At 41.0% G+C, this 15,612-nt stretch overlaps 1 protein-coding gene across 3 annotated transcripts in view; it reads right to left on the minus strand.

Moving 5' to 3' along the window:
- Positions 1-4,441: 4,441 nt before the first annotated feature.
- The window catches only part of KDSR (3-ketodihydrosphingosine reductase), a 37,528-nt gene continuing 26,357 nt past the window's right edge, over positions 4,442-15,612 (minus strand). For 2 of the 3 annotated variants that reach the window (XM_058557271.1, XM_058557268.1), the window contains 3 exons: positions 12,975-13,058; positions 9,783-9,884; positions 4,442-5,668 (listed from right to left, as the gene is read on the minus strand). In XM_058557271.1, the coding sequence (XP_058413254.1) occupies positions 5,549-5,668; positions 9,783-9,884; positions 12,975-13,058 (306 nt within the window). In that variant the 3' untranslated portion in view covers positions 4,442-5,548. The other variant, XM_058557270.1, reaches the window with a different exon arrangement.

Here is a 15,612-nt window from a genome sequence, read left to right on the forward strand (position 1 = left end):
ATTTCATATTTCTGCTCCAAGTTCTTCAGAGGCTACAATCTCAACTCCTCTGCATGGCATGATGTGGCCCCAGCCTACCACCTGGGAGCCCCCCTCTTTCCTCTACATTCCCTTCTTGCAGCTATATTAACTTAGTGTGTTTTCTGGAATATGCCAAGATCTCTCATGTCTTTGCCTTTGCACATCTGCTCATCTCCCTGAAATGCACCCAACCTTCTCATGGCAAATTCATACTCATTCCTCAAGTTTCATCTCAAGAACTTCTCCCTCTGTGAGACCATATTTGACTTTTCTGGGCAGTCCAAAGATTCCACTTGTGCCACTGGAAAAGGTTTAGTACAGAATTGGAGCTTAAAAGTCAGAAAACAGGGGTTTGAATCCTGGCTCCATCTCTTAGTAGCTGTGACCTTGTGCTAGCTACTTAACCTCTCTGTGCCTGTACCCTCATTTGTAACCCAGGGATATAAACAGTACTACTCATAGGGTTAGTGTTTGATTTAAATGAGTTACATGTAAAGCACTCACAACAGTGCCTGGAAGGGGTGACATTTCCAACATCAGTTGTGCTATCTTAATCACAGCTGTTGTTGGATCACAGTGTAATTTCCAGCATATGTGTTTTTCACTAGATTATAAACTATTTGAGGGCAGGGACCATATTTTTCCTTTGTGCATTCCCAGCCTAGAATAGTGCCTGGCATTCAAATATTTGTGGCATAAAATTCAGAGGCCCAAGCTGAAGAAAGGAATGGGGAGTGGTTCCTCTTTCTCCAGGAAGACTTGTAAGAGCCTTCAGATGGGTGAGTGAGGGGGCAGGGAAAGAAACAAGAAATGTAATTGCCACGAGGGAGGGACAAAGAGTTTATGCAGAGTTGTGTCCCGGGTGCCTGGATACCAAGGTCATCATAAGCACTCAATAATATATGTTAAATGAGCGAAATGGAGGGTATAAAATCAGGAGTGGAACAGAAGTCAAGAAATATTTTTCTTTTTAAACATCCAAACATAAAAATTGTAGAAGTGGTATCATATGCCATTTATGTATATAAATTGCTCAAATTTAAAGAAAGGCTAAGTTTGCAAACCAAGATGTCCAAGGAATCTCTTCTCAATGTGACCAAAATTTTTCTATTTAAGGACTGAGAAATATTAAGGCGTGTTCTTTTACATATCAGTCTTCTACGCCCTTCAGAGTTTAGGAGATATTTCTTTGTTAGAATATGAAGGTTTAAAGTATGGGAAATAATATATTTGTATATGAAACATAATTACTTAAGAAATTTTACTGAATTCCACATTTCTTTCTCTCTTACTCATATATTCCACACCAGAGTCACACAAACACAGACCGTATTTAAAACAAGAGCTCAGAAAACCAAGTACTTACTCTGAAAATATTACTTTCTGAAAAATGATAAAAATCAAGCCCTGGCAAGTGTTTAAGATGCAAGGTTAGAATAATGTTGTGGAAGAGGTTTGTGTTTTGCTTCAAGTGTCTCCTAAAAAACACAAATTTCTGGAAAAATAAGTTTTCAAATCTGTAAAGCTTGTTCCCCATTTATTATTTTTTTTTGTGATTCAGAAATACAAGATATGAAAATTAGGTTACAATTCTGGCACAAAAGCTTCTAAAGTAGCAAACACAAGTTCTAAGATATATCAAAATAGCCATGTGCACTCTTCTCAGTTCAAAAATGTCTTTAGAGTTTTCACATCAAGCGAGTGTAAAATATAATAGCTATTATCTCCTCTTCAAAATATCAGATCTGCCATCACTGCCCTGAACTAAACACCATTTAGTCTAAAATATGGAAAGTTATGGTTAGTAGGTACTTTGTAGAGCTGAGTTACTAAGAACTAAAGAAAATGAGAAAGATATAAAGCATCTTACATCAAAAAATATGAATATTTAAGTGTCCTCAAGTGAGTAGGACATGTTTAAATTAGAAATGATGTAATGAAATTAAATCAGTTGATGATATAATTCAGTAAAAAAAATTAATATATTGCCTTCTTCTAGAAAGACAAAGGCATACAATTCTTTGAATTGAAGCAACTATTACCAAAATGCTTTTATCATCTAAATATTAAAAACGGTCTCTCAACGTTTCACTTCCAAGAATCAGCAATATATGGTCTAACAGGTCCAAATAAAGATTTATAACTAAACATATACAAGTATTAATGTAAAGAGACCATCAAGAACAGCATTTTTAATTTCTTCTCTTTTCAGCTGTGAAAATCAAATATTAAAAATATAGAAAAGCACAATTCCCTTGACTTTGTTTTTGTAAAAAGAAATGAGGATTATTTTTTATACCTTTTTCAATTATGAAGGGTCCTTGAACGTATTCTGGAATTTCTATGGCTGAATGACATTAAACATTTTTAAATAAATATACTCACAAACACACGATAATAAAACAGTACAACCAAACCTAGCAGAGGCAGGCATTTCAGAACTGAAACTCACATAAAAAGCTGTTGTTAGTCACTTACAGAGAGCTAACAGTTCAACAGAATTCTGATTAAACTTCGTCTGCCACAGTTAAGACTCATGCGCTTCTGAGTATAATATAAAAGTGTTGAATCAATGCAATCCTTAAAAAAAAAAAAGCCAATAGTTTCCCTAACAATCTGACTCAAGACTTTTTTTCTTCCCTTGAGCAAAAAAACAAGTCAGCGTAAAAAAAGTTGTACAAGAATTGAGCCAAAAAAAATAAAAAATAGAATTTGTCTTGTAATATTTTCATGTTTTGGATGAAATCAGATCATTGTGTGATGCTGCTTAAATGTCTACAATCCCTTATCCAAAACCCTTCAACCCAGATGTGTTTCAGAATTCATTTTTTGGATTTTGAAAAGGTAATATGAGGCATATAATGGATATTACAAAACACCACCACAGAGTCTGAGGCAGTATCTATAAACAAACCCATTGGTATTTCTTCAGGTGAAATTAATGAACAGTCCACGAAGTGGCATAAATAAAAACTATCATAATCTCACATCAGTTCATGTCAGGTTTTGCTATCAAATGAATTACGGCATCAAATTTAGAAAGAAAAAAAAAACACCACCTTTCCAAAGCCTTTTGGATATAGGACTATGGACCTTTGACGTCACTGACAAAGAAGCCCATTCTCTGACGTTATGACCTCCACAAATCTGCTCTTATGTCTGAGCTTCAGTTGGGTTGGAGATAATATCTCTCACCATAGAACAGGGGCTCTTAAATTTGTTCAGGCAGATTACCTAGGGTGACAGTACTGTCTATTAGGATACCTTAAGAAATGTATATTGAAATAACTATTATTAAATAGGTAATTTTATTAAATGAGACACCATCTTGGACTAGATTTTAATATACACCAGCAGGAGAAGGTGCCAACATTCAAGGAACATTTATGAGAAAATAATAAAGTTGAGAAACATCCAGATATTAATGTAACTGTTTTCTGCCAATTAGGCAAATACAGCCAATACTCCATTTTAGAGGCTGTACAATATGACTCAAAAGAGTTTGCAGACGATGGCTCCCTAAGACTGAAAGATTCATGAAACCATTATGGCATCAGCTCACTCCCGTTAACTGCAATGAAGTCATCTCAAGCAACTTATACATTAAATAATACTTTCTTCTGTCTTTATCAGTGTTTAAAATATGCCAATCTCAGATCTTCATTAAAAAAACACCATGGATTAAAGCCATTAAACATCTTACTTTTAAAAATTAAGTCATTTTAAAGTCAAAGCTTGAAAAACTCAAGAGCAAAAAAGGTTTGCTATAATTTTTAGGTCTTTAATCTTTTGTAGAGCTGTGTTTTTTTTAAGAATAAAAAGTTTCTTCTTCCAAAGCAGTGGTCTCATGGGGCCGGCCCAGTGGCGCAAGCGGTTAAGTGCGCGTGCTCTGCTGCAGCCACCCAGGGTTCGCCGGTTCGGATCCCGGGCACACAATGACGCACCACTTGTCAAGCCATGCTGTGGCGGTGTCCCATATAAAGTGGAGGAAGATGGGCATGGATGTTAGCCCAGGGCCAGTCTTCCTCAGCAAAAAAAAGAGGAGGATTGGCATCTGATGTTAGCTCAGGGCTGGTCTTCCTCACACATACACACAAAAAAACAAAAGCAGTGGTCTTTTCTCACCAAAGTAAACTGGAATGTGCTACTGTGTATGCAAGAAGGAAGGGATACAGCATCACAATGATGGTGACCATCCTCAAGTCAGAGGAGCACATACGACGACTGGATGAAGTGGTAACATTGGCTAAAACTTATCATAGGCACTTATTGTGGAAATCCACTAATGAACAACGGAGCCTGTAATCTGGAAACAACATTCCCGGGACCAAGAGGATTTCCAGGGCTATACTGTGAGAGTGATGACTGGGCTTCCTTACCACGTGGTTCAAAGAGAATGTTCTCAGGGTCAGTGGGGGAGTCATAGAAAGAAAGGGGTGATCATTTTATTTCAAAAACAAGTATCTTCAAAATCAGCCTTGTCGTCCTTTTTTTCCTTAATGAGTGAAATTTAAATATCCTCTCATCAGCCTTTCCTAAAAGCTACATATATGCTACAAGGGGAAGAATGTCACACTTCTTAATTTTTTTCGTTTTTTTAATTAATTCATGAATTAATTTAAAAAGTTAAGTCAAAAAATTCTAACTGCTCTTCTTTTTTCTTACAAAAATATTATAGCAGTATAAGCAAAATTGCAAAGGAAGAGACCACAAGAATGAGAGGACACTATAATGGAATAGGACTTCAGGTCATCATGGCTATTGAAGAAAATTGTAAACTTTTAAGCTTCTACGATTTTATTTTTCTTCAGAAAACATTTTAGGGGGCTGCCTTTCCCCGTGAGTGAAAAACGAAAAGTGCCCTACGCATTCGAGTCTAAAGTAGGCAAGAAATCTTTATTCTTCCTACTGGAAAATATTTATCTCCTCCTCTTCCACTGCACTGCCCTCTCCCATCCCCACTGTAGTTTTACGGGATCAAAGAGAGAGAGAAGCCACAAGGGTCCACCAGCAGCAGAGTGAGTCAGGGACACTATTATGCATTCAGACTCACTGGCAATGTGTAAAACTCATCTTGAATAAAATACACCAAGCTAAAAAGAAAAAAAAAAAGGCCTTAGAAACCCATAAACTGCCTTTCATGGAAGGTTTAAAAAGTCCTTAAGACTTCTTATGTGTCATAAAGTATATTTCTGGACTTGATCTCTATGGGGAAAAAGACAATAAATAGGAAAAATTTCAATGATCCTCCGAAATCCTGTTCTTTACCCTGCTCACACTCCATACCGTCATCACCTCTCCACCTCAGAGAATCAAATGGGTCTCCTATTCCACATTTGCATAGTATTAATAATATTGTCTGGAGTTGAACTTCTATCCCCTTGCTTGCAGCCAGGTTCTGAAGAGCAGTGGTCCAATCTCACATATTCAAAAGCAATATATAAGTGTCTGGAGGCCAAAATCTGGGTCCATTTAGCAGCAAGCTGTTCAGATTATTTAGAAACAGTCTTTTTCCGAGGGGTAAGAATTAGGCAGTTTTGTCTGCAATTTCAGATTTTGCTCTCTGCATCATACAGCGACGAACTATGCTGTCGAAACTTCCAAGGTAAAACAAAGCGATAGTGCGGAAAAGGCCCATGGTGACCACCTGTGAGAGAGAGACAGACCTTTGAGCTCATCCAACAGTATAATAGAACCGTTCATTTCAAGGGATTTTAGAATATGTCTTTATTAATAAACAGTTTCTAAGATGAATCTTCTAATCTGCTCTAAAAATAAGTATCATGAAAACTCTGTAACTGTCAGAAGAACAGTGAGAACAGAAGCTGTCTGCTCTGTACCACCGTCTACACAGTGCCTGGCAGATCTGTAAAAACAAAATATTTGTCCAATTAATGAATTCAAATTATACAAAGAACAAAATAGGTATTCTTAGTAGTCTCAGGGTCCTAATAACTAGGGAAGATCTACTCCAGCATCTCAAGGCTTTTTGGTTTAATGTTTATGTTCTGAGCACGAAAGTCAGACGCTATGCTAGGTGCCGAGACTCTGTGGTGAGACAGACACAGTCCTGCCCTCCACTGGCTTATCCCATAATTGGAAAGACCATCAACTGGAGAAAGGTCATTACTGTTTCAGGGTTAAACCAGCAATTAACCGTATCCATTAACTTTCACTCTTTCCACTAAGACTCTCACTACAACACCTCTAAATGGAATTTTTGAAAGGCGTAAAACTAGAAAGAGAAACATGTTTAAATATGCAAAGTTTCAAAAAATTTGTCTCCCATGCACCCTTTCTTCAGAAAGCCACTAGAAGAGGTAAACAGCCCAAGCAAGGGGTCAACCAAGAAATGCAATGTCAGGTGATACAGGGAAGCAGAGGGCTCAATACAAAAGAGAGGCAGAAGGCTCCCCAGAATGACCACGATGGGGAGGCCCACGGTCAGCCATGCACCAGACATGGGGGCAGCCAGTCCTGACGGGCAGGTCAGAAGGCTCCAGGAGCAATTCCTTCTAGAAGATGAAACTGATAGAGTACCTGGTATTTCTGAGAGGAGATGAAGACAGTCATTATTAATAATACATAGAAAAAGGCCAATAATAGTTTCAGGGAAAACAAAAGGTTGTACAAAAAAGAAAAATTAATTTGGTATATCACATAGCTCAGCTGTGAATTGCATTTAAATAGCCGTAATAATGATTATCTCAAATACAGATCTAACCAAAATCCCAATATCACAAAAGGGAGGGGCCGGCCCCATGGTTTAGCGGTTGGGTGTGCGCGCTTCGCTACTGGCAGCCTGGGTTCGGATCCTGGGCGCGCACCGACGCACAGCTTCTCCGGCCATGCTGAGGCCATGTCCCACATACAGCAACTAGAAGGATGTGCAGCTATGACATACAACTATCCACTGGGGCTTCGGGGGAAAAAAAAAAAGGGAGGCTGAGGATGGAGGAGAGGTGGGTCTAAGCGGGAGGAGGAGAGGATGGAGGAGAGCTGAAGCTTCACCCTTCATGTCAGAAGTCAATACCTGATCCCACACCGGGAAACAGCGCAAGTAGCCATGAAGGTACAGAATCTAGAGATACGGAGGTAAATATCAGCGGCCCAGCTAAAACGAGTGCAGCTGCTTCTGAGAAGGGTGAAATGGAGGATATGGAGGGAGGGACTGCTGGTTTTCAGAACAAGCCTTGAAAACTATTTGATTCTCTGAAGTGTGTGCAAGGATAACTTTGAAAAATGTAAAAACCAAAGGGAAGCTGGAAAAAGGCAAAACTATGGAGACAACAGAAAGATCAGTGGTTCCAGGGGTTCAAAAGGAGGAAGGAAGGAATGAGGAGGTGGAGCGCAGGTGACTTTTAGGGCAGTGAATATTCTGTATGACACTGTCATGGTGGGTACATGTCACAGACTGGTCCAAACCCACAGGATGGATGTACAACATCGAGAGTCAACTCTAATGTAAACTGTGGACTTCAGTTAATAATAACGTACCAATACTGGCTCATCAACTGTAACAATGGACCACACTAACGCCAGGTATTAATAATAGGGGAAACTGGGGCGGGGAGGGGGAGCGGAGGGTATATGGGAACTCTGTAATTTCCACACAAATTTTCTATAAATCTAAAACTGCTTTAAAAAACATGCCTATTATTAAAAAAACTAAACAAAAGAAAAAAAACTCAAGAAAAAGCAATTATAATACAGCAGAATAAAGTGCTAAAATGGGAGTAAGTCTCAGGCATTTAACCTAGTCTTGGAGTTTTCTGAAAATAGCAATGTTTAAGATGAGACCTGAAGGAAGATTGGAAGTTAGTCGGACAAGGGAAGGCTGGGGATGGAGGGACACAAAGTTGTAGAAAGAGGAGGAGCGGCAAGGAAGAAAGTAGAGTGGCTAGGAGGGTAAGTGGGGTCAGAGGTCAGAGGGCTGTGCCATGCGATGGAATGGAAGCCTTATCCTGATGGTACTGGGGAGCCACTGAAGGTTGCTACGCAAGATAGATTTGCAGCTTAGAAAACCAGCATGGAAAACGTGATGGCACAGTTGAATGTACCCGAGGCCGGGGGCAGGTGCTATAAGACCACAGGAATTAGGAAACTGTGTCCTGTGTAATGGGAGCAGCTGCCACCCTGAGCAGCTGATTGCTGCCAGGTGAGAATGCAGACCCTGAGCCGCTAGGCCTTCTGATTTTCCAAGAAAAGTCCAAAATCTGGACTTTTTATAGAAAATCTAATTTTAAAACTATTTTATTTCAACAAGCACACTCACACCAGATGAACCAAACAAAATGTTTTACAGGCCTGCGGGCCTCCAGTTGACAACCTCTGGCTCACAGAGCATGAAACTTGGGCAAGGAGCCAACGGCGGTGTCCTAGGCCTGAACTGTGGGGGCAGCAGCAGGGCCGGCAAAAGCGATCGGACCCAGGACTAGGGACGAGAGACGGATCTGATCCCTGATGTGAGGGGCAGAAGGAGGGGCGTCAGCGAGGACATCCCGGTTTCTGGTTGGGCCCTTGAGTGAACATGAACACCCATCACGGAGACAGAATACAGAATCGATGACAGGACGTGGGGGCAGGATGCTGGGGAGATACAAGTTTTATTGTGGACATGCTGAATTGGAGATGCAGAGTCACAGCCCAGGGAAAACGTCTCAAGAAACTTATACAGAACTGGAGTTCAGGAAATAGGTATGGGCTGAAGTTTGAGATTTGGCATCACTCCTACAGAAGTGGGAGAACGGGCAAGACCGCCCACAGAGATGGTGCGGAATTCACGAGTTGGTTCTGCTCAGGCATTCTCAGTTCGTACTATGTGTCGGGCTGGGCTGCGAGGGGTACAATGTAAACACAAGAGTGTGGACCTGTCCTCAGAGAGCTTACATCCGATACAGTGTCTGCCTCTAAGAGAGAAGCACAAAATCGTGGGTATATTCCAGAGGGAGGAAAACCCACACCTAAGTCATTTGGGTTTTCAATCTGGGCATGGTGTACTGCACAGAATTTAGTCCTTTGTCATCAACTACCCATCAGTGTAGGCAGCCTTCCCACCCTCTACCCTCCATCATCCATGGCTTTGTCTCTCCAGAGCAACCCCTCGATTATAACTCTCATTACACTACCTTGTGTTAGTCTCACCTTTTGTATCAGTGTCTCCCATAGACTGTAAGCGCCCTGAGGTCAGAGAGGTGACCTGACCTCTGAGTCTCTAGTAGCAAACACGGCACCAAGCACACCAACGAGCAGTTAACTTTTGTGTGTTCTGGACGAACTACAATTTCTGTAAGGGCAGGGACTGTGTTGAATCCTTGACTTGTATCTTCCTCAGCTTATTTATCTGTGGCCTGACTCCCCTAGAAAACGTGTTCCAGTCGAATATCCCAGTACTTTTAGGCAAGGCCACCCCTAAACTACTCTAGACAGAGAAGAATTTCATTTTTCAAACACTTCAGATCAGGGATTCTCAGATGAGAACCCAGATTAACACCCCAACAGCAGAGACAGCATTTGATCTCTGTATCCACAGTGCCCAGCATAGAAGTCTTCTTCCCACCTCAACTCCTCAAGTTATACCTTTAACCTATTTCCTATTGACTTATCCCTGGTCGAGGAAGAGAAAAAGTTGACACCATCAATAAAAATTCTTCACATCCTCAGACAAAGTTACTGAGTCTTCTTTGAGCCTTTCCTCACTGAGGTTTAATGAGAGGCACTGTCTGTCTGTCCATCTGTCTGACGGCCTAGGCACAGCTCACCTGCTGGAGCCCTTCAGTGATAGAAGTTACAGGAGCCATTCCACAGGTCAGGGAGGAGAGCATGTATCCATCCGAGCCAATGGAACTGTTAAAATTCCCTTGCTACAACAGAAGGAAGAGAAAAGAAAGAGGGAACAGGAGTAACATGTAAAGGAATAAACAACACATCAGAAACAATGCAGTGTGCCCATTCACTTCAGGGGGGATAAGAGGGTAACAAAGCACATACCACAGCTCATAAATGACTGTGGCCTTGGCAGATGGGCTAGAACGGCTAGATGGGCGGTTGTCAAAATGTTGGTCCATGGACCCTGGGGGTCCTGAGACTCTTTCAGGGGGGTCCATGAGGACAAAACGATTGTCATAATAATACTAAGACATTAATTGCCTTTTTGGACGAGTGACATTTGCACTGATGGGCAAAACTGCTGGCTCATCCGCACGAACCAAGACAGTGGTGCCTCTCCACTGCCACACACGGCTGCAGTAATAAATACACAAAGAAAATAGATATTTTAGAAAATCTTTTAAAAATTTTAAAACGTCAGTTTTGCTTTAAAATGCCCTTGATAAAACAGTAAAATTAATCATTTTATTAAATCTCAACCTTTAAGGGCATGTCTTCTTAATATTCTGTGTGACAAAAAAAGGAGCGGGCACCCAGCGCTTCTTTCTGCTGTGTACGGTGATGAAGGGGCACGGCTGCCCTGAAGAAAGCCCTCCTGCCACTGTTTAAGGTGTGACACTTGCCGCTTTTTTCACAGAACACCATTTTTACGTGAAAGAACCACGGACAATCTATGGTTATTCAGACTTGGGTATTTGGATGACATTTTGTGGAAAATGAATAAAATGAGCCTGTCGCTTCCAGGAAAATTGGCAACCTTTGCGGTCAATGTTAAAATCTGAGCTTTCAAGGAAAAATTAAGATTTGTGAAAACTTTCATCTGCCATCATGAGATTGTCAGCTTTCCAAAATGTAAAGACTGGGGGCCCAGGGGCCCACCCAGTGGCGCGAGTGGGTAAGTGCGCGCGCTCCGCTGCGGCAGCCTGGGGTTCGCCGGTTCGGATCCCAGGCGCGCTCTGACGCACCGCTTGTCAGGCCATGATGTGGCAGCCATCCCACATAAAGTGGAGGAAGATGGGCACGGATGTTAGCCCAGGGCCAGTCTTCCTCAGCAAAAAGAGGAGGATTGGCAGATGTTAGCTCAGGGCCGATCTTCCTCACAAAAAATAAACAAAAACGAAAATGTAAAGACTTTTATGATAAGATCAGCAGCAAGATAATGAACGTAATTTTTTTGATAACTCAGTGAACCCATATTTTCCAAATGACTAATGCATGTTACAAAATCATGAATGGGTACAAAACATTCAAAGTGCCAAGACCAATGGATTTTGATGTAACAGAGAACAAAAAGTACATTGATATAATTTCCAATTCCACATTGCAATTAACCTTTAAGAAACTACTATTCATGGGTTTTGGGTTTACTATCAAAAACGAATGTCCACAGTTCTCTGAAAAGCCTATAAAATACTCCTCCCTTTTCTAACTACATATCTGTGTAAGGCCAGATTCTCTTTACATCCTTCATTCAAAACAACATTATTACAACAGACTGGACGCAGAGCAGCTAGGAGAATCCAGCTGTTTTCTATCAACACAGACATTAGAGAGACTGGTGAGACGTAAAACAACGCCACTCTTCTAAGTTTTGTTTTGAAAAGCAATTTTTGTTGTGAAAATTACATTAAAATGTAAGGGATTTATTACTGTTATTTTAAATTAATAAATAAATATTTTTAAATTATACAGTTTCAATTTCTAATACGGAAAATATCCATAAATATAACCCATGTAAACAACAGTTCTCTGGGATTGTCAATAATCTAGAGCATAAAGTGGTCAAGAGATGGAAAAGTTTGAAAACTACCAGACTACATGGATCACGCCAAAATACGAACAGCTACTTCAGGTCATGAAAAACAGAGTGTGGGGCCGGCCTGGTGGCGTAGTGTTTAACTTTGCGCGCTCTGCTTCGGCGGCCCGGGGTTTGCAGGTTCAGATCCCGGGCGCGGACCTATGCACCGCTTATCAAGCCATGCTGTGGCAGGCGTCCCACATATAAAGTAGAGGAAGATGGGCACTGATGTTATCCCAGGGCCAATCTTTCTCAGCAAAAAAAGGAGGATTGGCAACAGTTGTTAGCTCAGGGCTAATCTTCCTCACCAAAAAAAAAAACCCAAAAAAACCACAGAGTGTGTTTGCTTTGACTTGAGATAAGCAGGAAACACCAAGTCAGCCCAATCACTTGGTGGCATCTTTCTGTGCCTTTGAACACAATCAGGGCAAAGTTCTTCCAGTGTCTGTACATATTTTAACAGAGTTCGATATTTCTTGTAGTCTGCTCAGTTCGGCCTCACGCAACAGTCTGTGTGTTCCTTCAAGGCTGGTGCACAGCGTGCTGACACTTCTCACCCCAGTGGTCCCCCAAATTTCCTAAACTCAATGTGGGCCTAAGGTTTTCAGACATCCCTCATAAATGTATATCTTTCTGCATGTGGGTTAATAAGAATGTTATCAAAAGCTTGTGGCTATTCTACAAAATAGCACATGGTTTCTAAAGATACCATTTTTGACTCCAAATAAACTCAGCAGCCGGGAAGCACATGAGGCTGGGTTGACAGGATGACGGCCCAGTGGGCTGGTTGCACTTTCTTATTAGTGAACATTTGGGAAAATGATACTGGGAAGCACGAAGTGAAAGAAAAAATCCTTAATCAATGAGTCTGGCGATAAGGTACCGAAAATAACCTAAAACTGAAAATATTGTGGGAAAGAAGAGGCAACATGCTGTATACAGTATACAGTGTATACTGTTTATACATCATAGATAAGTCTCATTTTCTTTTAAAGAACCGAATCTTACTTTTAAAGAACCAGACATCCTCACTAATCAATCTATTCCTAAGGTTAAGATACCTAATTAGTTTCCAGGAGCCTGCTAATTAACATGGAATCGATAAAGTGTCTAAAGGAAGAAAAGCAGAGTCCAATATTAGATATGATGTATCTAACTGACCAAAAAATACAATCATTTATATTTTGAAATAAGCCCTGGGACAAATATCTTTTCAGAAATACAGTACTGCAACTATTGATAATAAGAAAACAAAGATTTTACTTACTATGGCATCTTTAACAATTTGTTTGGCCACTTGCTCTGGTTTGCAAACAGATGTGGTCTCTGAAATCAGACGAGTCTCCAAAGGCTAAAGGTGGGAAAAATGAACATATTGACACCATTACTGCCCATTAAATTAATAAATAATTCTTACAGCCCCTCCCTCTGATTTATAAATAATTCCAGTTTTCTACTCTGGGGCAGATTTCGACTTTTAGAATTAGGTCCACCCAGATTTTACATCAGTTTCTACCCGGATATTGTATAAAATTCAGCCTCGTAGCTGCAGCAAGACAAGAAGGCCCTCACCATTCTCTGTAGGACATGCGTGGTCTCAGCTCCAATGAGGACCATCAAAGCTAGAATGAGAACACGTCACTGGTACAGGACCAGAAACACCGCTCTGAATCCTCACCGCTGGCGAGACACTGGACCAGTGGTGTTTACGCAGATTGTGTGTTCCGAGTGAGTCTGCTCTTAGGAGGAGCATCTCCATTCTCACCATACTCCCAGGCCGGCAGAGGACTTATGCCTGTGGACAGAGCTGAGGCCCTGGGCAGGGACGGTCCCAACCCAGCCCCCATTCAACAACAGCAGCTGTTTCTTAAAGCACTTGCAGAGGAGGCAATGAGGAGACTGAAAGAGAAAACACCGCGTGGGCCCTAGTGTGGCTGTGTGCTCATCACTGGGCTGGCACAGCAGAACCCCAAATCTCAGCCTTGTGTTCTTCAAGGGTGGTTAAAGATTCATCTCAATTGGTCACCTACTTTAAAAAGCCTTTCCTGATTTCTTAACTGGCAGTAATTTCTCTCTCGCCTTTCAACGCTTCTGCCTTAACATACATTATACCTACTTGCATATTTGCATTTTACCTCCTAAGTTCCTTGTGGGAAGGGTCCTTTTTTCATTTATTTTTTAATCTTCTTTGCAGCAACGTGCACACATGCACTCAAAAATTCTTTAAAAGGGAGTTTCAATTAGAAGTTTCAAAATTAAAACCTTAAACTGCATGAAACTATAAATTTTATTTACCACGTAGGCTTGAAAAAATTAAATAAAATAAAAACCAGAATATATTTTCTTAAAATAGAAAAGCATAGCACTTCATAAAAATCAAGTATTTCTTGATGAACTTGAATTAAGAGGAAGGCCCTTTTGAAGGTTCAACCATTCATTCTCCCCACCACTGGGCCCGCATAACCATATGTGGTCAGCTAGGCAGTCAATTTAAAAGCACTATGGTGCCCCCTAAAGGGCTGAAAGACGGAGGTAGAATTTTATTTACCTGGAGAAGTCTGCCCAACATTTTACTGGAGGCAAAAAACCCAACTTAACATCAAAATCAAGTCTTCACAGGGAAATCACCACCCTTTGTCAGCTCTGGCTTCAAACTAAAAGGCTGCTCACCAAATGTTGCAAATCTGCTGAGCAGATCCCCGCTTATTCTAAGACAGGGCATTTGGCTTAAATTTACTTCTTTGAAATAGCAATAATTTTAAGAGGTAGAGCCAAAGAGAAATGAATAGGGAAAAAAGCTTTTAAATCATAAACATCTTTTTGCAAATATACAGTCTGTGAAGCATAAGCGCCAGTTCTTACGCTGTGGAGAATCACGCCCACCGAGCATTACTATGAAAAAGAGGAAAACCAATCAACTCCAGGTCAAGGGGATACGTTCTGATTGACGCCTTTCTTCTCCACTTTATTTGTGTGCTCAGAGTGCCCACTATGCGTCAAGGCAAAGAGAAGGTTCCTTTGAACAAAGTGCAGAGCTTGCATTCAGCTCAGGATGACTGACAGTCACTGTATATAATATAAATGTCCACTGGTGATAAGCACTATGGAGAAAAATAAAGCCAGGGAAGAGGACAGTCATGTCCCAGGAATGATATTTGAGATAAGTAAGGTCAGGGAGGTCCTCTCTGAGATGACATCTGTACAGAGATGGAAAGAACCAAGGGAGGAAACCATTCGAACATCCAGAGAGAGAGAGCAGCAAGAACCAAGCTCGCGGGGGGAACAGGTCGGGCAAGCTCAAGGAACAGACAAGGCTCCAGCGTGGCTGAGGGCAAGAAGAGGAGAAAATGCTGTGGGCAAGTGGCCAAGGTCCAGGCACAGTGGTACCTAATAAGCCTCAAGGCCTCTGGATTCTATTATAGGCATGATGGGAACCAGTAAAGGCGTACTCCCCAATACGTGGCCAATACCAACATGTGCTATTTAATTCCAGCTTCAAATGAGTTAAAATTAAATAAAATTAAAAATTCAGTTTCTCAGTCTCACTAGGCACATTTCAGGTGTTCAAAAACCACACGTGACTACCATATTGGAGAGTGCAGACACAGAATATTTCCATCATTCTAGAACATTCTATCGGACTGTGCCGCACAAGAGGTTTTTGGTCTTTTAGGGTGTTTTTTTGTTTCTGTTTTTTGGTGTTTTTTGCACAACAGCAGTTTGAACAGTTGAGTGACAAGACCTGACTTAAGCTTTATAAGAATCACTAGCAAATCTATGAAGAACAGACCCCAGGGAGGTAAGAACAGAAGCAGACAGACCAGTTCGAAGACTATTAGAGCAGTTTAGGCAAAATATCAGTGGTTATCACGACTAGGATGGTAGTGATATTTGCAGTTAAAAAA

This window comes from Diceros bicornis, chromosome 16 (assembly GCF_020826845.1).
Source record: "Diceros bicornis minor isolate mBicDic1 chromosome 16, mDicBic1.mat.cur, whole genome shotgun sequence".
In the NCBI taxonomy this organism is placed as follows: domain Eukaryota; kingdom Metazoa; phylum Chordata; class Mammalia; order Perissodactyla; family Rhinocerotidae; genus Diceros; species Diceros bicornis.